General features: G+C 41.4%; 1 protein-coding gene across 1 annotated transcript in view; it reads left to right on the top strand.

The window, feature by feature from the left end:
* Positions 1-22,981, top strand: part of TMC1 (transmembrane channel like 1) — a 152,096-nt gene that overhangs the window by 74,543 nt on the left and 54,572 nt on the right. The window contains exons 8-9 of the mRNA XM_069472117.1: positions 528-634; positions 3,436-3,534. Coding sequence (XP_069328218.1) covers positions 528-634; positions 3,436-3,534 — 206 coding nt within the window. The remainder of the gene's footprint in view (positions 1-527; positions 635-3,435; positions 3,535-22,981) is intronic.

Raw genomic sequence — 22,981 nt, 5'->3', positions numbered from 1 at the left:
GCCAGGAATGAGGGGAAACAGCGCAGGATGGTCTGTAGGATAACCATCCATAAAGAGTGTGGTAAACTTTTTTCAGAAGAGTATTGTTTGCCTGAGAAAAAGCGGAGAGAAGGACAGTAATTATAATTATATTGGTAGCTAACTACCAGCTAGGCACTGTAGTTACCTTTACATACATTTGCTCACTTACCTATAGTAAGTATTAACTCAAGGAATAAAATGGGCTCCGCGGATAGCAATTATGCTGCTCAGCAAAAGGCAGCTGTCCCTTGGGTGGACGCTGAAGGGGCAGGTCACAGTCCACACAACCACAGCCTGCACACCTTCTGCATTCTGCATGGCGGGAAACACTTGCAGCATGATTGACATTTTCTCCTCCTGAAGAGAGAAAGAAGAACGCCAGAGCTTGTAACCATGAAGAGGACCAGTGTCCATAGTTAGTAGATTTATTTTGGAGCGCCAGCAAGACACAGCTTTGTGCTGCTTTGTTTGACCGCTCTTCAACCTTTTTGTTTTCTTTGTAATAGGCCAGTTCGGCTCCTCCGTGGCCTCATACTTCCTGTTCTTGAGGTGGATGTATGGCGTCAACATGGTTCTCTTCATCCTGACGTTCAGCCTCATCATGTTGCCAGAGGTGAGCTCTGACGTCCAGTTTACCAAACATGTGGAAAAAGGTTTCTTATGTGATCACTTCTGCAAAAGCTTTTATCTCTTCTTTAAGAGTGAAATGATTAACTGGCTACACTCACCTTTTAGAGTCATAGGATTTGTAACAAAGTTAACCTTTAAGATGGTGCCCAAGAGCCAAAGGTCCTAATCATTGCTCCAAAGGGTGTGTGAGCATTCTGAAATCATACCTAAAATGTCGTGTATATGTTTACATGTGCATTTTTCTGTAGAAAGGTTCATGGCTTCTGTGACATTCCCAAAGTGATCTCTGTGCCCAAATGTTAAGAAACATTGCTCAAGAGAAAGGCTGTGGCATCTCATGAGTTGTATTTATTTTGCCAAGTTTGCTTTAAAAGAAATGCTTCTTAATGCAACTCAAAGCATCCAGCTGTTCTATACTTAAGAGACACAAAATGAGCAACTTTTTTTCCAGATATGAAGTAAGATAGCCCAGACACACACACACACACACACACACACACACACACACAATGGGTTTAGGGTAGGATGGGGTCTTTTAGTACTAAAGTCAGCAAAACAGGATGAGAGTCCAGATTGAAGAAGGCAGCAAAACCCTGAGCTAATGTGGGGAAGGGTTAGCTAAGGCCAAAAAGCCAGACTGAGGTTGGACTTTCACCTACATGAAGTTAAATGACTCTGACCTCTTTGGATGCTCACCATACAAAAGTTGGGTTAGGTTTTATTTAACCTACAAAGGGCCTTTTCAGGTACCAGTATTCCAAAGCCAATTTATTCAATATAGCATTGTTAATAGCAAAAATGTGTTTGGAGTGACTTTTTATCACCATAGCTTCAAATCAGTGTCTGTTTCTGTGCCAGGTTTCCCTGTTAGTGTAACAACAGTGCCTCATGTTCATACAGAGGCACGAGTTTTCATAGCGCACAGCATTTTCACTTCTTTTATTTAACACTTACCAGGCCTCGCAAACAAATTTATGAGGTAGACTGTAGAAAAGTACCCGCCCCTAATTTAAAACATGTGGAAACTGAGTCACATAGTGCTTATGTGACTTAGCTATTGTCTCAAAGTGAATTTTGTTTTTGTTTTGTTTTTAATTAAGTTGATCTAGGACTAGGACTTATGATTCTATCTTTTGTTCCAAGATTCTACACTCGAATCCACTAGTTTTATAATCCCTGAGATAATTCTGGGATTTCTAAGGCTGTCTGGCTCATGGAAGACAGCAGACATAGATCAGAAGTCCTATATAGTTAATCTCCCAAGTGAACGCTTTCAGGCACTGCAGCTGAATGTGCATATTTCATCTATTTCCAATTAATTCCAGCTTTGTTTTTGCTCATTTCTCTAAGGAGACCTGAAACTCCTCCAGCCGTCACTGGCTACTGTGACACTACTTAGTGTCAGATGCAGGTATACATGAAGTTGTATCCCTGGTATTTTCTCTTTTCCTCACACCATGCTGCCTCCATGTGGAGGGAATGAAAGGCTGTCACTAATTCATCTGCACTATATGAAATTACAGGATGGAGCAAAATTGTGTTTGATTGGATGTATTCCGAGAGCTAGGAAGAGTACTGGCTTTGGATGATTTCTATAGGTTGTGTTAGATGCTGATGGGCATCCTGTTTTCTGGGCAATGATTACCAATTCCAGCGAAGGAACAGAAGAGTATGGACACCCTGTGTGCTAAATTTGCAGAACCACCAGCGGCCGGGGCAGGTTATCTCTTGGCCACAAGCTATATCTCTCATGGCAGCCTCACACAGCATCCCCCCCCTGAGACATGTGCCCTTTTGCCCCAAGCTCCTGTGTCTCAGGGTAAGCCTGAGACCTGAATCCCCTTTGACTTCTGTGCCCCCAAACTTTGGGGTGAGACAGTACCTGTAGAACCCACCATCTAGCCTGTTCAGACCAGGAAGCCAGAGGGGCCACAGGGCTACGGAGGAAGACTGTGCAGCTTGTGCAGAGGCAGTGAGTAGGGGCTGATTTCCCACCCTTGCCCAGTCAAGCTCTATACCCAGGCTTCGAACTGCATTCATCCTCTGCTGCCTGCCCCAGGATAGGGAAGTTTCCATCTCCGAGAGAAGCAACATCTGCTTGGCAAGCCCTGGGGCCAGAGAGGTGCTTTCCCTGTTCCCCTTCCTATGACCTAGGCTTGCACTCTCACTGGTCCAGTGCCGCTTCCCTGCACCGTTCTCCCCCAACGTGCGTCTCTCTTAATTTGGTAACACAAATTCAGCACAGCACCCCTGAATTAGTGACGAAGCAGCCACCATAATCAGGGTGCAAGTGTTCCCTCCTTGTAGACATCCTAAAGTTACATGATTGATTTTCTTGAGTTCTCTCTTCCTTGGCATGAGGGAGAGAATTTCCCTCCACCCCCACCTCTATGGGGTACTCTCATAGAAAGATGTGGATAGGCTGGTTTTGTTGGACACTACAGTGCCCCCGAAAGGCTACCTCTCTTCTTTCCAAACTTCCTCTAAATCAGAGCAGTTTGGAAGTGATGGTGGTAGTGGAATTTCTCAGCAAGCCTTCTGGGGAATGTGGCTGGCCCAATTGCTGATGGTCCCCTGAACTCGGAGTGTGGGGTCCCTGGCACTTCCTTTGTTCTAAACCCTGGAGTTAGTAGTCGATTCCCAGAAAATGAGACCCCACATGGAGACCCACAGAATGTCCATGAAAAAGTTTCAAAAGTGCTTTTAAACAAAACCATTGTGATCACATGTATGGCTCAGACTTTGTTGCCAATTGTTCACTGCTTTCTTTGCTTCTCCATATAGTACCTCTGGGGTTTGCCATACGGCAGTTTACCTAGGAAAACAGTTCCCAGGGCTGAAGAGGCATCTGCAGCGAACTTCGGTGTATTGTACGATTTCAATGTAAGTGTCCTCATACAACTGTGTTGGTGGGAGAATGGGATTTTTCCTTATTTTATTTTATTCTGCAACCCTGTGGCCATCTCTGCCAGGGCTGGCTGAATGTCCCTGCCCTCTGTTTAAAGAAGAAAAAAAGAAAGAAAATATATATGTATTATATATAAATGTGTAAATGTGACTAGGCTGTAGGAATATAATATGATTAAATGGGAATGTAGACTACTGAATTGAAGGTGAGCGCAGAGTTCAAAGACTTGAAGCAAATATTCTTATCTCTGGCTTTTGAAAAGAACAAAGAGTTTGCAAATGTGCCTTTTGGGAAATCTTGCTGGATTCTTAGGGAATTAAAACTTTTACACTTCCTATTAACCTCTTCGATTCCTAAAAAAGGCTCCTATTTAGTATTACTCAATAGTCAGCACTAAATAAAGTTAAATATTGAAAACTAAGAAATACTAAATTCTAATCTCTAAATAATACTAAAATGAGTGTTACTCCATTATAGTATTAAAATGAGCATTGCTCTTTGAACTGCCCTGGGTGGGGATTATTACTATGGCAGAGACTTGTTCCTGGCCATTGAAAAATCATTTTGGAATATGATTCAAGTATGTGACAATAATGTAATTTTACACATATTTTTTAAAATAGTGACCAGATTAGCAAAGTTTGGAAGCATATAAGTGAGAAAGTACAAAGGTAGAGATTGGGGAATTAATAGTTCAAGGACTTTCTGGAGGGCAGTGAATGAGAATAAAATTGTAGGTGCACTGCATAATCTGTAAGAGAGCTACTAAGGGGTGAACAAGGGTATCTGAGGGGCATATTTAGGGGGAAGCAGAGGGAAATGTTTGGATAACAACAGGGCTCCCCAAGATTGTATTCCTGCCCTTGACAGGTCTCTCATGTCCAGTTTGGTGAAATATTGTTTATTGGTGGGTAGAAGAATACAGAAACTAGAGCATCCTCTGATATTTATTTCTAGGCCTGCCCGAAAACTAAGGCAATGATATTATTTTAAAAGGTCAAGAAAATATAAGAAAGCCATTAAACTGATATTGTTCACTTTCTGCATTTATTTGGCATGTATCGTTGCTGGGGTAGCAGTGGTAATAGCTCTATTTCTTCAATGCCTGCATCATGCAGTGAACTGCGAGTGGTAAGGAAGGCCCCTCGCCTCACAACCCCCTTCAGTGTGGGTATTTTTTTCTGAGACTAAACTTCAGGTTCTTCTCATATGTGAAGTGGGGAAAATAATAGTATCTACCTCACAGAGCATTAAGTGAGGTAATGCATGAAAGGGTAGACAGCACAGAGTGTATAGCACATAGTATGGGTTGAGTATCCCTTATGCAAAAAGTTTGGGCCCAAAAGCGTTTCCGATTTTTTTGGATTTTGGAATGTTTATATAGACATGATGAGATATCCTAGAGATGGGACCCAAGTCTAAACACAAAATTCATTTATGTTTTGTATACACCTTGTACACACAGCCTAAAGGTAATTTTACACAATATTTTACATAACTTTGCTCATGAAACAAAGTTTTGACTGTGTTTTGAGTGCAACTCATCACATGAGGTGAGGTACAGAATTTTTCACTTGTGGGGTCATGTTGGGGCTCAAAAAATTTTAGATTTTGGAGCATTGAAGACTTTGGATTTTTTGATTAGAGATGTTCAACCTGTAAATATTCCTTCATAAAAGAGCCATAAGTTGACCAAAGGCAAACAGTTATTAGGAAACAGAATTGGGATGCAGGAATGATGGTATTATTAGGCAAGCCCATGTATGTGGATAGAGACAAGATAAGGAAAGGACTTTTATTGTATAACATAAATGAATAACTAAAGAAAGATATTCTGACCTTAATGAGGAGTCATTGAAAGACTCAGGGAAAGAAAGTGATAGGATTATGTAGTTGTTATTAAACTGTTCAGTGAATAGAATTATTCTTTCAGAGAAAATATTGGTACTTTAAGGAATTTTACACGATGTATGAATTTTATGACTTTGTAGTTTGAAGAGCTTTGTCTCTGTTTTTTGCACTGATTTTATTCTAAATTTGGCAGGGGAAGATAGGTTGATTCATGTTAGGAACATTTTGCTTTTCAATTTTTGTAAGAAGAAATTCAGTCCATCCCACAATAACCAAATGATTGACATACTCTCTACACTGGAGTCAAAATAATTTCACAAGCACATCAATAAGAGAGAGTGCAGGATCTTTAATTATAAAACTCAAGATAACAACAAGAAAAAATATGTACAAAACTTAATTTAAAATGTAGGAAACTTTATTTCACAGTAAGAATCCAGAAGAATAAAGCCAAACAATCACTAGTAATAAGATATCATAGATTCAAATGAGATGCTGTCTTGAACAGGACGTGGTCCCCTCTGTGGTAGAGGGGAAGAGGCTGCCTGAGTGCAGACTGTCTTGAATAGCCTGTGCAGGTGGAAGGAATCAGGTGCCAAAGACGGCTGTGAACTGTCCCCTTAAGAACGTCAATGGAATGAGTAAAAAGTTCCTCTGTAGCACGTTAGAATTGGATACAATAAGAAAAGAATATAAAGAAGGGAAAATAAAATCTAGTTGAACTCAAGGATCTGAATGCCTCATATCAGATACTAGAAGAGAGAATCTAAATTTCCACTTATATTGCTTTTATTTTTACCATGATTTTTGCTAATACTGTCAAAATTAATGTTAACTAAGTAACTATATGGGCAGGCACTGTGCTTGGTGCTCTCATATTTCTATTTCATTATGAATATAATTATATAATTGTACTCATTTCCTGTTCAGTTTCCATCAGGAAAATGGAAATAACAGATACCTCAACAGAGAGAATTTAACATAAGAAATCTGTTAAACAGGCATTGGGGGACTATAAAAGCAAAAGGGGACACTGAGGTAACATAGAAACAGTAACAAGTAATACAGAATGCAGTTTTCACTCCAATGGCTGATCGAATGAGAAGAGGAGGTTGGGGTTATTAGGATCTAGGAACTTGGAGGAATGGCCCTGCAGCGCTGCAGACCTCTAACCAGGGCGTGTGATGAGGCTGGTTTGGGGTGTGCTCTCCTAGGCTGGAAATGGAATGAAATACTGTTACCAGAATGAAGAGGCATTGTTAGAGCCATGCTCTCAGGAAAGAGCAAATCCCTTCTCTCACTTCTGCTTCTGGTGCCTCCTATTGGAAGAACTTACAGGGAGTCACTTTCAAAGGAGAAAAGGAATTCTTCAAGTCTCATTTCCAGCATCACAAAACTGAAATAGCTTAATAACTGGCACATTATTCTATTTACATTATAATCTAATCCTCACTCTGCTAAGTTGACTAAGGTAGTCCTCACCATCCCTAATTTACAGATGGGGAGACTGAAGTTGGTGGCATTTGATAATTTCCCCCAAGTTCCATGGGTGGTAAATGGTGTGTCTGGGATTCTCATCCATTCTGTCTGACATCCCTGTCTGACTCTGAAGCGTAGAGCAAGCTGCCTCTACGTATACTGCCAGGAGTCCATGAGTTGACTACAATTTTAAACTGAGAATTCACAAAAATAAAAGATTTTTAGCAATAGAAGTGTCCTTATAGACATCTTCCATCCCATGCCCCACATCACAAAGTCAGAGAAATTTTGAGCTGCAGAAGCATGTTTCAGTTCTTATGGCTATAAGAGGCTCCTAATTTAGTGTCCTCTCCATGTCCTGTAGTCTGTCAGTAATTGTCCTGCTATGATTTCCAGCAGCATTCTCACTATTCCTGAAACATTGAGTGACTCCGTTTAGTGCTGTATCTACTTCCCAAGGGGAGAAGGAATTGAAGAAGTTTGGGTCTCATTTTCGTCTTTCATAATAAACTTGCAATTCCTAAATCAGCTTCTCAGATAAAATGACAAGTTCCATGTTTGGTTTTGCCTGAATTTTTTAAATCATTTATATCTGACTTATGATTTATTAATATATTTATAAAGGAAAATAATACTTTGAAAATTATTTTTTTGCTTTGGTTGGTCAGCAATGTTCTGTTTTTGGTTTTTTTATCAATTATTTTTTGAAATAGACTAATAAAAATTGTATATATTGGCTGAGTTCCTTACTTGATCCTCTGAACAATGACCTTATAGAGGGACCCACTCTGTATTATCAGATGATCTAAGTAGACAGCCTAGAATTCCATCTATCATGGCACCATGGAGGAACTGCTGATGAAATGTCTTTAAATTCTGTGAAAACTCACAATTCTGACTTCTAAAGAGCCCAGAGATGCCAGGAGGAAAAGACATGCTTCAGGCAAAGGGCAGAGAGGACTGTGATAGCTGAGCAGTCTAATTGGGCCGTGGGTTGATTTGTTTCCCCTAGGAAGGTTAATGTGTCAGCTTAGCTAAGCCATCCCAGACAGAGGCTGGTGAAGAGAAGCAGAAAAAGATTAAACGTCTACATTTATGGAACACTGTAAAATAGATGCAAGCATGACCTCTTATAGTAAGGGAGCCTATCGGAGGGGAACGGTCAGAACACTGCTGGGGTGAAGGTGGGGGAGGTTGTGAGGAGCTATCATCTCCTGAGCCTCATTTGGGAACCTGGGAATGTCCTCTCTATCCCCATGAAAGCTCAGTAATCTGTCACTTATAAGCATGTATCACAACTCATCCAAATTCTTTATAATAAATAGTAGAAAAGTATCATCTGAAATGTGCAAAATCAGCTACTTGCATGGCTTCTCAAAGTCACAATTTGCTGTTTACAAAGCACCATATTTTTGATCCTTTTATTGAGTGCCTAGTGATGGGTTTTAATGATTAGGAGAGAAATCTATTTTATTAAAATAGTAAGAAATAGGGAAATTATCTATTATGTATGCTATGAATCAAATTGGCAAGAATGGTATCATGTGAATTAGTAGAATTAGAAGAATGAGTTTAAATTAGTAAGAAGAGGATGTCTGTGTTGGCAAGGTACTCGGAGGCACAAGGGTGATGTAGGAATGATGAACAGTAAGAAACTGTTCAGTTTTGATATTCTTGTGAGGAGAAAGAGGGAACTAAGGTGAAATTTGGAAGGAGCTTCAGCTGATATCAGATGGTGAGATCACATGGGGAAAGACTTGAGTTGTGAATAAAGAGAAATGCATTCAGCTTTCCAGCTTGAGGGCGTTTTATACATTGCTGATGGATAAATGGGGAGTCCGCTTTGTCCCCTCTTTTGTGCTGGTCATCATAGACGTAGGAGGTTGAGACAGGAGGGGAGAGTTAACACTGATGTCTTAAGTGGCACATACATTAAATTTATTGTTATAACAACTCTTCAAAATGGAGCATATCATCCCAGACTATTCCTTCTGTCCTGCCCACTTCACATCTGTATTCTTGAAATCTATATTCAAAGGAGGCAGGTCAGAGACATTCTGAATATTATTAAACAGGAGTTTAGTTCTTTATTTAATCAACATTGACAGATCCTTTAAGTAATAATCTCCCAAAGTAAGGGTGCCTCCTCAGGAACATACCTCAGTTCTCTTAAGTTCTCTCATCTCTTATTTGCACTGACCATGTGTAGGGAAGATATTTTTGTGATTCACACATAGAATAACACATCTTTTCTTTTACGAGTATTTCAGTAGTTCAAATGAAGCTTTATTTTTCAGGGAGGCCTTTTAAAAGGGTGAGTCATTGCAGGTTTCCTCCTGAGAAGTAGACAGCAAAACAATATTAAGTGCAGGAGATATTAGAGGGGGAGGCCTGTGAAGGATAAAGGGGAGAGCCTTTAGTTGGCTGTGCAGGCCTGACACCTATGAAAGGAGAGAGGGAAGGAGGGATTTAGGAAGAGTCTCAGATCACAGCACAGTTCTAAAAAAAAGTCTTGGCCAGGCTAATGGTGTGTCTCTAAACAAAGTATGTCCATTGGAGAAGTTCTATATTGGTCCACTATAACCCAGCTCTAGTATTTCCCACTGTGCGCAGGTACACAGGTATACTAAGTACAGCTTGGGGTGTGTGTGACTTCAACTTGAAAACATTATGATCCGCTCTGGTGGAGCCAAAGGTGTGGCTGCTGGAGCCTGTCTGGAGGAGATCTGAGCGGCACAGGGTCTGTTGACCCTGAAAATGTGACTAGGATCCTCCACTCTAGATCAGAGCTGCTGCTGTTGCTGTTAGTTTCAACAGGTTTTGAACACAGCCAGCGTGACCTCTTTGCCACAGCCATTGTCTGTGCCTAGCCCAGTGCTGAGTCAGTAGAGACTGAACTCCTAGATCAGAAATGATTCTTTTTGAGACATGACCCCCAAGCCAGACTACAAAGCTTCTTGGGGACAAATGCAGGCTTGTTAGTTTTCAAGTCTGCCTAGAGATAAGTCTCTTCTCTTAGGAGCAGAAATCATAAGATTGGAAGGGCTGAGGATCCTCCCACCTACATATGTAGTGAGATTCCTCTGACAACTTTGCTGGGCAGGGGCAGAGTGTCACTCAGGCATGTGACACCGGGATTGTCAGTGTCTACAGACCGTCTATCTCTAGTTCCCACATTTGCTTCATTTCTTCAATGTCTGGAGCAGGTCCCTTTGGTTCAATAGGTTCATTAAGTTTGATTAAAAGAAGAAGCATCATGTATTCTATTCTAGGCCCTAGATTCTTTCTCTTGCTTTATAAATTTCTTAACCTGTTCCTCCTGGATGTCTTTATGACACAATCATAGATTGTGATAAGAGAGATTCCTGGGTCTACTTTTAGCTTTCTTGGTATCCTGAGCTTGGGGATTGGTTTCTTAGAGTTTGAAGTCCTATCAGTGCCTTCTTTGCTATAGCAACAATTCCAGTTTTCATCCGTTCCCTCAGGCTGCCCCTGGCCAAATCAAAGATGAACTTTCTTTTTGCAATTATTTGGGATGCATATGGTCCTAATGTCATACACACAATTTGAAAACTGTATTCCTTCTTTGAATATGATTACAGAAACAAGTCTTTTCATAAATGTAGTGAACATTTATTGAGCATCTGCCAGGTGCCAGACATTAAGCAAAGGTGAGCAAAACACAACAAGGTCTCTGTCCACAGGAGCATAAAATCTACTGGAGCAGTCAAACAACCACAAAAATAAAAGCAATTGCAAATGTGCCAAGTGCTATGAAAGGAAGCTATATCATGTTAATAAAACTAATGGCAGGGGACCTGACATGGTTTAGGGCTTAAGGGAAGGAGACAGATAATAGCAAAACTTTTTTCTGCAAAAGTAACATTTGAATTTGGTTCTGTAGAGTAAGTACGAGCTCCCAGTTTTAGCGAAGGAAGAGTTATTCTCAGCAGTGAGAACAGCAAGTGCACAGACCCTGTGAGGAAGAGAGACTGCCTTGTCAAGGGAATGAGTAAAGGCCAGTGAAACTAGAGCTCAGAATGTGAAGGGGAAGCGGGCGCGCATGGTGTTGGAGATACAGGAGGAAATCAAACCATGTGGGATCCTCTAAGATCTAGACCATGATAGTTACTTTTTTCTCAGAACAATTGAAAGTAATTTAAGTGGGTGGTGAGTGATTAGTGATATTATCAGATTTGGATTTTGAAAAGATCAACAGATTGGAGAAGGGCAAGATGAATGTCAGGAGACCACCGAGAAGTCTATCAACATGATGAGGTTAGAGACTATGATTGTTCAGAAGAGCTGAATTTACCTGGCAGAAATTTGCTGTATCTAAATATTGGCTGCCAAACTAATTGGTTAAAGGCTGAGCCATTGAACTTTATAATTTATTAAATTGTAGTCTATAATTGAGACACATAGCACCAAATCATGAATCTAATACATCTGCTGTGACAAATAGACTACTTAAATCTACAAACATTTGAAAGCAATTCAGTAAAAACTCTATCTTATGTGCTAGCATCATATGTCTCCAATAACATCATTTGTTTGTAAATTGTACTTGAAATTAATTACATTCACTAATCTTAAATATTTGGAATGAAATATATGTTGCTTATATAGGATTGAAAATTCCTGAACTCAATTCATTTTTTTCAAGTAGTCACAATACATTCTCTATATTTTTTAAATTTTTATTTGTTGAAAAATTCCTTTTTAAATAGATGATATTAAGGTATTTCCCAGCACAGGCTGTATTGAGATGACCACACACATCTCATTTCATGTATGAATTCACAAAGCTTCTCTCTGCATGACTTTAAAGAACCAGAGGCAGATTTATAAATTGAGAAGTTAACTGGCCAACAAAATCCCTTACTATAGTGCTTTTAATCTTCACCTTGTGAAATGAAAGAAGACCATTTTTTTCTATGTGGAAAAAAATTCATACACAGCAGCTCATTTTATAGCACTAAGTCTGTCTCATTTAGTAAGAATTTTAGGCAATTAAATGGTAGAAAAACTTAGAGTTTTTCCAGCTTTGGTGTCTCTCAGACACTTTTGTGTTATTTTGATTCATTAAATCTCAACATAACATTATTATCGTCATGTTACTGTCTTGAATGATTTACTCTATTTTATTAAAAAGGGTAGTAGAAAGCAGAATAGAAAAGTGAGTTTACATGACAATCAGAAGGAGCTTAATCTAACCAAGGTTTGCTAACGATCACCAGAAACAATTTCTTTATTCATGCATTCAATCATTCTGTGAACATAAATTGAATGTCAGATGCTGGGAATACAAAGACAGCTAATATATATTCCCTGTCCACAGGGACCTTCTGATCTAATTGGATGTGCAAACAATTGCCATACAAAGTGACAATCTGAAGCTAATATTTAATAGATATATGTCTTAGGCACGTGGAGGCACAACTGAGGGAGGATTCTGTGTTTGGGTTGGAATTCAGTTTACTTGACTCCTGACAGAACCCAGTAAACAGTGACTGTATTTCCCCTATGAGTTCTGAATAATTTGTTTGAAAATGAGAAGCAGATGGGCAAAAAATTCCACATTCATTACTATAATAGAAGCCAAATTCGGGGACCAATTTGGGACCTTTAGCCAAATGTTCTTGCTAATATGAAACCCCAAATTAGGCCAGTTTCCCCTGGAGACAGCTTGTTTCCTAAAGGAAGAAAGTTATGTTTGGGCTGGTCCAGCCCAGTTAATTAATTTCCGATTTACTAAGCAGAGAAGTCCCTACACCTCTCCTAGGGTGGAGTAAAGAGACAGAGGAGGGCTGAGGAATATCGCACCTAGAGGAGCTCTGTGCCCCAGAAGGAAATACTGAGAGAGAGGAATGAACATTCATTTTTCCTGTAACAACTGGCTCTGGTTGAGAGGTCAGCAAAACCTTTACAGAGGTATCTTGAACTAGGTTTTTAAAAATTTTATTTTAATGTATTTAGAGGGTACTCATTGAATTCTATTACAAATATATATTGTATAGCAGTGGTGTCTGGGCTTTTGGTGTACCCATCACCCAAGTAGTATACCTTGTACCCCATAGATAAATTTTCATCCCTCATCCCTTCCTACCCTCCCTCTTTGTGAGTCTCTAATGTCCATTTTACCACTCTTCATGCCCTTGTATAGCCATAGTTTAGCTCCCACTTATAAGTGAGAACACTCAGCATTTATTTTTGTGTTCCTGAGTTACTTCACTTAGGATAATGGCCTCCAGTTATATCCAAGTTGCTGCAAAATACACTATTTCATTCTTTCTTATAGCTGAGTAGTACTCCATGGTGTGTATGTGTGTGTATGTGTATGTGTGTATGTGTATATGTATATACATACACACACACAGTCCATTTTCTTTATCTATTTATCAGTTGATGGTCACTTAGGTTGATTCCATGTATTTGCAATTGTGTTTTTTTTTTTTTTTTTTTTTTTTTTTTTTTTGAGACAGAGTCTCACTCTGTTGCCCAGGCTAGAGTGAGTGCCGTGGCGTCAGCCTAGCTCACAGCAACCTCAAACTCCTGAGCTCAAGCGATCCTCCTGTCTCAGCCTCCCGAGTAGCTGGGACTACAGGCATGCGCCACCATGCCCGGCTAATTTTTTCTATATATATTTTTAGCTGTCCATATAATTTCTTTCTATTTTTAGTAGAGGTGGGGTCTCGCTGTTGCTCAGGCTGGTCTCGAACTCCTGAGCTCAAACGATCCGCCCACCTCGGCCTCCCAGAGTGCTAGGATTACAGGCGTGAGCCACCGCGCCCGGCCTGCAATTGTGAATTGTGCTGTGATAAACACATTAGTGCAGGTATCTTTTTGATACAATGATTTCTTTTCCTGTGGGTAGAGACCCAGTAGTGGGATTGCAAGGTCGAATGGTAGATCCACTTTTAATTCTTTGAGAATTCTCTATACTGATCTCCATAGAGATTGTACTAATTTACATTGTCACCAACCATGTATAAGTGTTTCCTTGTCATCACATCCATACCAACATCTATTGTTTTTTGACTTTTTAATAGTGCCCATTCTAATTAGAGTAAGATGGTATTTCATTGTGCTTTTAATTTGCATTTCTCTGATAATTAGTGATGTTGAGCAAATTGTTTTCATATGTTTTTTGGCCACTTGTATCTCTTCTTTTGAGAAATGTCTTTTCATGTCTTTTAACCACTTTTTAATGAGTTTTTTGTTTTTTTTTTCTTGCTGAGCTGTTTGAGGTCCTTATAAATTCTGAATATTAGTCCTTTGTCAGACACACAGTTTGTGAATATTTTCATCCATTCTGCAGGTTGTCCATTTACCCTTTTGATTGTTTCTTTCACTGTGCTGAATCATTTTACTTTAATCAAGTCCTGTCTATACATTTTTGTTCTTATTGCATTTGCTTTTGGAGTCTTAGTCATAAATTCTTTCCCTAGGCCAATGTCCAGAAGAGTTTTTCCTAGGTTTTCTTCTAAGATTTTTATTATTTCAGGTTTCACATTTAAGTCTTTAATCCATCTTGAGTTAATTTTTGTATATGGTGAGAGATAGGGATCCAGTTTCTTGAATTAGTTTTAAAGAGTAGGAATGGATTAGGCTCTGGAATGGGGAGAGCAATTGGGAGCAGTATTCTAAGCAGAGAATATTCCAAGGGCTCAGTGTCACATATGTTAACAAGGCAGAAGCTATAGGCCTTAGCAAGTGACTGGATATGGGCTATGGGTAAAAATGGAAAGACAATGAAAATATCCAGGTTTCTAGTTGGGGTGACTGGGGATGCCATTCCCTGAGATGGGAAGAAGAAGCAGGTTTGGGGAACTTTTTTGAATGTGCTATGTTCATGTTTCCTAGGGAACATCCAAGTTGAGTGAGATGTGTAATGACATTGAGTATAGGGTGTAGAATTCCCACCATTAGTGTCAGTCCCACCATTTGTGTCATGACACAAAAGGCAAATAAAATTACTTTTTATAGAAGCCAGCAGAATTAGCAATGCAGCACAGCATAATGAAAAGAACTCAGTCATGGGATTCAGACAGACCTGGGTTTGAATCCTGCCACATACTGGCTGTGAGCTATTAGACAACCACCCTGAAAATTTAATTGTCATCTGTGTACAATAGTAGTATTAATACCTACCCATCAGACTAGTGTAAAAAATAAATGAGATTATGTATGCAAAGTATTAGCACAATCCCTCACATATGGTAGGTATTTAACAAATGTTCTTTTCTTTAAGTTCCTACTCAAGATACTTAGCTCATGAAAATTCTTGTTTGTTGGGGACAAGGAAACAGGAAGAAAGAGCTTGTATCCATAGCCAGAAAGGAGAAGGGAGGCAGCAGCAATGACCCCCGTCTAACAGGAGGCAGGAGGACATGGGCACCAATACATGGATGGGGACCAAAAGAAACTGTCTACTTCACAGCTCTTTGAGGGGCAGAAGCCACTGTTTACAGCCCTGACACAGCTTTATTCCCTCTACTGAAAATGGAACTATCTGCTAAGGCTCAGCCCAGCTTCCTCTTTGTAATCTACACACTCCCTGTTAAGAACTGTATAGAATCTGCTTCATGTCTCTGGATCTAGGTTGGAGCAAAAGAAAAGGAGACTGAGAGGTGAGCAAAGCATTAGGCAGAGGCCTGGTGGGTCTGGTTGGAGAGAAGGAGAATGGCCACAGGCTGGTCTCAGGATGTTGCCTGTAAGTGCTGGATTGGCTGCTGTTCTTGTGAAGTGAGCTGAAGCTGTTTGGGCTGTCATCAGTCTTTTCACTCTTTGTTTCCTTTCTGTGTCCCACTCTATTCCATGTTAAGGGGTATTCCCCATCTTTCATCCACACTTGAAACCTTCCTTAATATTAAGGTATAAATGACCAATAACAACTCAGAGAAAAGTAAACCGTACCCGAGCATGACTCCCGTGTTACTTCCTCCCCTTCACATACCCTTAAAAATTATATCTTCCTTTTCCACTAGGTTTGATTTCACAATTTTTTTAAAGTAATTGTCTGACAATTACAACAAATTTAAAAAAAAAAAGTTGCTAAGGATGATGGAGCTCATTCACCATCCTGGAGATAGTATGTTGTCTTTCACAGTGAGTATTTATTTCTAATCATGAGAAACATCCAAAGGATGTAGTTCTAACAATTTCAGGTGAAAAATACTTATGAAGGGGATATTTTGCATGCAGAATTCCTTTGGGGACTTCTGTAATACAGTCTCCTAATGCATCTATGTAGAATATTTAGCAAATTATAAGTTCTCAATAAATGTAAGTTAGGTAAATAAATGCATGAATTGATTCCTAGTGACCACATAATCAAAACATTCTCTTTCTTGTGGAAATGTATCAGCGACTATGCATTAGACCCGCTGCAACATTTGAACAGAAGTTAGAGTCTCAGTAGATGCAAGCATGGAACCCCAGAGTTAGAAAGAAATTTTCTGTGCTCATTGGAAACTTGGCTCTGGCTGTGGTTTCTCTGTCACAGATTTTGGGGTGGGAGAGTGCTCCCACAGGGAAAGCAGCATGCGCTGACATGGAAACTGAATAGAACCTTGGCTAGGCTAGGAGTCATTGCTATTTTAGTCCCTTCCAGATGTCTGCTGCTGTAGTTTCAAGGGAAGGAGAAAGACGTGTGGAGTGTGGCATGCCCACTGGGTGAAAGAGGAGGGGTGTTCCCCTTCTAAGCTTTTCAAATTATATTTAAAGCCACCCCTCAATATGCTACTAAGATGGAGTGAATAAAGCTTTTTAAAACTGTTCTCTTTGATAATACCTCTTTAATTTACACTTGACTACATATATAGTAAATAGGCAAACTGAAGAAACATTTGTGAAATAATCAGGATTCTCCCCAACCCCCTAAGCAGAACCCTTCCCCCCCTTTGGTTGTGATCTAATATTTATGAAGTGCCAGCCATTGAACATATGTTGAATGGTACATATGCCAGATGAGCTAGCTGCCCCAGTAGCTATTGTACTAACCTAACAAGCTCACCAGATGCTTGTTATATATCTACTTTCTCCTTTCATGTTATTTTTGGGGTGTCTTTTAATACCAATACTGTCATTATGAATTAGACAAAAACATCAGGTTGTAACATTTATGGATGTGGAGATGAGACCCTCCAAAATCTTTTCAAAAAGGATGTCTGGGGTCCTTTCCAAGAGGACCTGGCACCACCAGGAACCAATCCAGGGGTATAGATCAGAGTCCATGCCTGGCTCCTAGGGGTTCTGGTTTCTTTCTTTCGCTGAGAAGGTATGGCCCTAGCATGACACAAGCCTTGGGAGATGAAGAAAACACAGGAGAAGCATATAGCACAGTGGTTAAGTACATAGAATTTGAATTACACCCCGTTTAAGTTCAGACTATGTCACTTACTAGGTATGTGAACCTGGACAAGTTATGCAACCTCTCTAAGACTCAGTTTCTTCATCTGTAAAATAGGTATAGGGACAGTAGCTATTGAATCTTTGGGTGTGTGGTGAGTGGGGAAATCACGGTAAATAACACCTTCTCCAATGTCAAACCAGGTTGTGAGCTAACCAGAAATAAAACAAAGGGTAGATCAGGTAGAGCTCAACATGTCATCTTTATTATTGTTCAAGCTGACATTAGAGAATGTAGCATCTCTTTAAGGACAAGTGGGCTTCACAGCCAGACCCTTCTGCCAGGATAGGCCTCCCCTTGCAGGGGCAGAGCACAGGATGTGCTCTCTCAACAGGAGTAAGAGAGGTCTGCATTTCTCTGTCCATGCTCTACTGTCCATTTAGTTTCTCCTCCCTGGGGCTAGAGTGAGGCACTGGAGGGCAGTGGGGAGTGTTACATTTATGGGTCTTCTCCACACGGAAGGAAACATCAAGAGTGGGGGAGATGATCATCCCTAGGAGTAGCAACTTCATAGGGTTCTCGTGAGGATTCTGTGAGATGAAATAAGGTTTTCCACAAGTGCTAAATATTCAACCAAATGTATGCACTGATATTGCCTATTACTGCAGTCATGATAACTGAGTGTCAGTACTGTGGCAAGGAATGGGGTAAGGAAAAACAGGGGGCTTTGGAAAAGATACGTATTGTCCCATGGGAAAAAAAAATAAACAGTTTAAACCTTTAAACCAAAGAGTTTAAAGTGGCTACATTTACCACATTCTGCTTGTTACCAAAAGCTCGGCGCTTGTCCCTGAGGCCGCATCAGAAGAATGAGGACAAGTGGTTTGAGGAGAAGGAAAGAGAAATTTATTAATTTGCCAGCAAATGAGGAGGATGGAGACTCTTGTCTAAAATGCCATAGGCCTCACAAGCAGAAATACAGAGCTTTTAAAGGGAGGGTTTTCAGTTCTGGGCTATTATTGTTCAACTACAGTTGATGATTCTGTTTATCCCATCTCCTTTGAAGATAATACCCTGTCCTCTGCCCAGGACCTCCACTGGGACATTTCTGCTGAGCCATTCTCTATAGCAAGGAACAAAGGACACTCCCCTGCCTCTCCCAACCCTTGGCCTGAGGCAGGGATGCAGGTCCTAGTTCTCCAAAAGGAGTAGGGGATGTTTTAAAGAGACAGAAAACATTTTTGCTGTTTTTCTTTTTGGGCCATTCTCTCTGTTACATATTCCCGACTGTCAATATTACCCTTCCATATCTATGGGAGAAGGGGAGATGTAGTCATCAAGCTACTTCCTGCTGAATTGGTGCAATGTTTTAGATGGAAAGTTTATACTTATGTATGCCATTGCAAAGTTTTGGTAGTATATTTACAGCAACAGATTACCAGGTGAAAAAAGTCACAAGCAACAACTGCAACAGTGAGGATTGACAAGGCAAAGTAGACTGTCACCTTGTGCACAATGTCTGATACAGGGCTGTGTTAGAAAGAAATAAGGGACCTCTGAGTGCAGAGCTATTAGTTGCACCCTATAGGTGATCCAAGAGACTGGCTTCAGCAAATTCAGAGCTCATATACGGAAATACTTGCACCAAACAGGTTCAAGATGACAAAGCCAGCCACAAAACAGATTAACAGAAGAGACGATAGCCTGGGGAAATCCTCACTAAGGAGTTGTCTCTCCACCCTACAGGCAAAACACATAATTAAGGAAAAGGTTGTCAAAAATAACATTTTCATTTTTCCCTTTTCCTTAAATAGATACTTTAGATTGCCTAAATACTGGCCCCTCCACTGAAGGCTTGGGTCCTCTTTTTCCATGGGAAACCTCTTTATTTTGGTATTATGGATCCAAGGTTTTCATTTCTGACCATTTCAATGAGGTGTGAGTTGTTAGAGGCACTTCATAGGGTCCCTTTCACTTCTCTGGTTCCAACCAGGGTGGGGACCTGAAAGAGGCAAACTCATATATAGTGGTTAGCACCTGATTGTCTTACTCTGCTTTTTTTACTCATAGTTGTATTACCATACTTACCTCAGGGTGCTAGGAAGATTCTCTCATAAACTATTTCTTAGGGGCTTAACCTTCTGAGGGCTATCTTTATCTGGAGGAGGACAAATTGCAATATCCTATCCCACTTTTTTGCATCAATTTCAGGGTGCATGCAATTTCTATTCTAGATGTAGGGCTTTGCTTATTTGCTGGGTTACCTCCAATTCAAATATGGTCCCTTATCACTCTGTATGGAGGGGGCAGAGCCTGTGAACATCTTGACAACCTGTGGGATCATTGAGTCCACCGTGTCCAGGTTTGGAGAAATGGTTCACCAGATTCCCACTGTGGGTCCACTTGAAGAAGTTCATGGGTGACCACAGAACATTGTGCAGCAGATCCAGGTGCAGATGGCAGGAAGTAAGGATTCCCCCAATGGGCATTGCCATGGAGAAACCAAACATGGTGATAACTTGAGCTGTCGAGCTGTCTCTGCAGCTGCCTGTCCATGGTGTCTATCACCAGTATGCCATTCTCCATCTGCCTGGGCTCTTTCCCTGGACTGCTGATGATTATCATTCCATTGCCCTCTGAGGCTTGTTCCTGCTCTGCGCTGACATATGTGTGCAGGAGCTCAGTGAGGGCCCTGTCCTATGCCAGCAGCTCCTGGTAGGAGCCCATCTTGGAACTTCAGATGCTTTCTCCATTCGGGTAGGACAAGCTTCTACCCAGCCTGAAAAGGCATCTACTAATACAAGTTTATACATCTGAGTGAAAATGCCAATCATTGAAAGGGTAGGGCCCCCAGTGTGCAGCAGGTCACCTCTCTGTCTTTGGATTATTTCAAGTACACAAACAGTCCATTGCAAATGGACTCCTCCCAAATGATGTCACCCTAAATCCATTAAGGTATCGCATTCCTAATGTTTGCATTCATGTAGGTGCCTCATGATAGGCTGAACCAAAGTTTTGGGTAGGAGAACAAGTCCATGAGAATTCTGTCTCCATTTAGCTGTGTCATCCCAAATGTCAGAGCCCCAGCCTTTAGTTTTAAAGGGGATCTAAGTCTAGCGAGGCCCCGCGGAACAGGTCACCTCCAATGGCCTCCTTAGCAGCTCTGCCTGTGGCCTGATTTCTTTTTGGCATGCTGGCCACCCACCTGGGCTCAGCCACAGCCTGTATCAAGGTATTACTTCAGTGGCATGTTTAATATCCTTATTTCCTGCCATCCAGAGACCCCTTTTCTTCCAAATGGCACTATGAGCATGCACTATCATTGAGAGTCCATATAAATGTTTACCTTTTTCCCTCTGGATAACTGTTGTGGTTAAAGCAATCAGCTCAGCTTTCTGGGCCAAAGTCCTAGGTGGCAGTGCCACTGCCATGATCACCACATATTCAGCCCTTTCTTGTCCATAAAACTGCTCCTGTCGGTGAAAAGATCCCAATCTGGCTCTGGCATTGGCCAGTCTGACAGATCCATCCTGCTAGAATAGACAGCTTCCAGAACCTCTGAACAGTCATGCTGCAAAGGCTCATTATCTTTGGCTGGCAAAGGGTGGCAGAATTGAGAATAAACAGTCCTTAATAACGACACACAAATAGCTGTTACTGCCTGGAGGCAAAGAAGCCATCCTCTCACAATGTTGTTCAGTGACTTTGAGAAGTATTTCGCTGGCCTGGGATGTCTCTCAGCATCTATGCTAAAACTCCAAGGCTCATTACTTGTTTTTCATATTATTTAAGAATCAGGCAAACCCAAAGCAGGAGCAGTCATAAGCTGTCCCCTTAGGGGCCCCATACAAGAACTTTACCATCAGTCTAAAGTCTGAGATCCAGATGCCATTCCTAGGAACTCTAGATGAATAACCTGTAGTTTGCAAATCTGTCCAATTGCAGGTTCTGCAAGTTCCACTAAGCTCCCATCAAAGAGGGCAGGAGAGCCCTTTTAAAATCCCTAACACAGTCCAGTAGCACCACAAGGCCACCCCAGTCCCAGGATCCTGCCATTTAAATGAGACTGAGTACCATTTAAGTTCCTCAGCTTGCCTACCACTGCCTCACCACCGCCTGGCCCTTCCCCCACCACTTCCTGCCTGGCTCACAGAGCACTGGATGTGGCTGGTGCCAGGATCAGGGTGGCAGCTGGGGGAAGGAGCCCTCCGGATTGTTTCTGTCCACAAGGCTTGGCGCCAATTGAATACCCACTGTCAATTTTGCCCAGGGCTCCTGTGGGGAATATTTGGATTGTAGCTACTAGTGAGGCAGGAGGTGGTGCACCCCCACTTCATCATCTGAGTCCTGGACTTAAAAGAAAATATTTTCTCTCCTAGGGACTTCTTGCTACCTGGAGTCCTTTGCAATTTTGGGCAATGTTTTTTCTCAACGTCCTTTCTTTTTATAAAAACACCCTGGTTGTGCATAAATTGTCCTGCTCCCATTATGGATGCCCTCCGGCCAAATTGAGTTTCCTGCTGGGAGAGACCATTCCGAACTCCGAGTCATAGAGTCATAATTAGTGGGCATAGAACTGAAGAGTTTGAGTCGCACCCTCCCCCGCTGCCTCACGATGCCAAGATGGCAGTGGTGGCAGCGGGCAGCATTTGCCCTGGGCTGTCAGCGGGGCTGTGATGGGGCCCCATATTGCCCCAACTGTGGCGGGCATCACAGCTGCCCCCAGAAGCTGGCAGACCCCGGCGCTTCCCCACTGCCTCGTGTGCTATGTGTGGGGTGGGGTCAGTTGGGCAGCAGGTACTCCCTCCCCGGCCCCCATTTCCTCCTCCTTAGCCAGGCAGTGGCTGGTCCCCCCTAGGGCTGCAGTCCTACATGGTGCTTTGCCCCCACTCCCCACCCCGCCCCAGGCCAGCAGCAGACCCAGAACTGGTGTGGACCAACAAAACAAAGTATCATGAGTATCCCACCCACCGCCAGTAGAGGTCTCTTTTGTACCATTAACTTTATCCCAAGCCTTTAACATTGTATTAGGTCGTTAAATATGAAATGTCCAACCTCAAATCAAACTTAAGGAAATCGGACATTTTATACCCAATTACCCAACACATATGGGATCTCACCCAATTTACCTGACCTTTGACAAAATAATTCCGGTAGTAAGACAGTACAATAATTCAAAGTTTCATTTAACAGCACTTCTCACACTCCAGCACATACATTGGATTACTACAACATGGTTTTCCTTACATAGAGGTTCGTAACTATAAGTTGACCACTGAGCCAAAATTTTTCCCAAGGGACTTTTAGATGGCACTTCCTTATGTTGCAACAAAACTGACAAAAAACAAACACAGATAATACAGAGAATTCTCAACATAAAATGCCAGGCCTATCAAAAAAATGGGAATCCAAAGGGGACAGATGCCATCCCAAATGGTGCCTTGGCACATCAAATGTCCTGCCACAGGGCTGAAAGGTTCAAAACCCTCCCCAAATGGTGGCCTAGTTGCCCCCTTTCCCTGGGAACTGCAAATGAGTTCTGAATTCAAACCAGGTTCCCTAGCTTCATTCAATCTCATGATGACTTACTCCCCCAAACGGCACCTCCAAACAAATACCCTGCTATAGAGCTGGAGGGTTCAAAACCCTCCCCAGATGTGTGGAATTAGGGTCTCAGCATGCATGCTGGGGACCTTACCAAAGAAACAAATGGCCGTGGTGTCTGGACACTTCCCCAA

The sequence above is a fragment of the Eulemur rufifrons genome, chromosome 7 (genome assembly GCF_041146395.1).
Source record: "Eulemur rufifrons isolate Redbay chromosome 7, OSU_ERuf_1, whole genome shotgun sequence".
NCBI lineage: Eukaryota > Metazoa > Chordata > Mammalia > Primates > Lemuridae > Eulemur > Eulemur rufifrons.
Note: the sequence above shows the minus strand (reverse complement) of the source record. Positions and strands in the feature narration are given on the sequence as shown.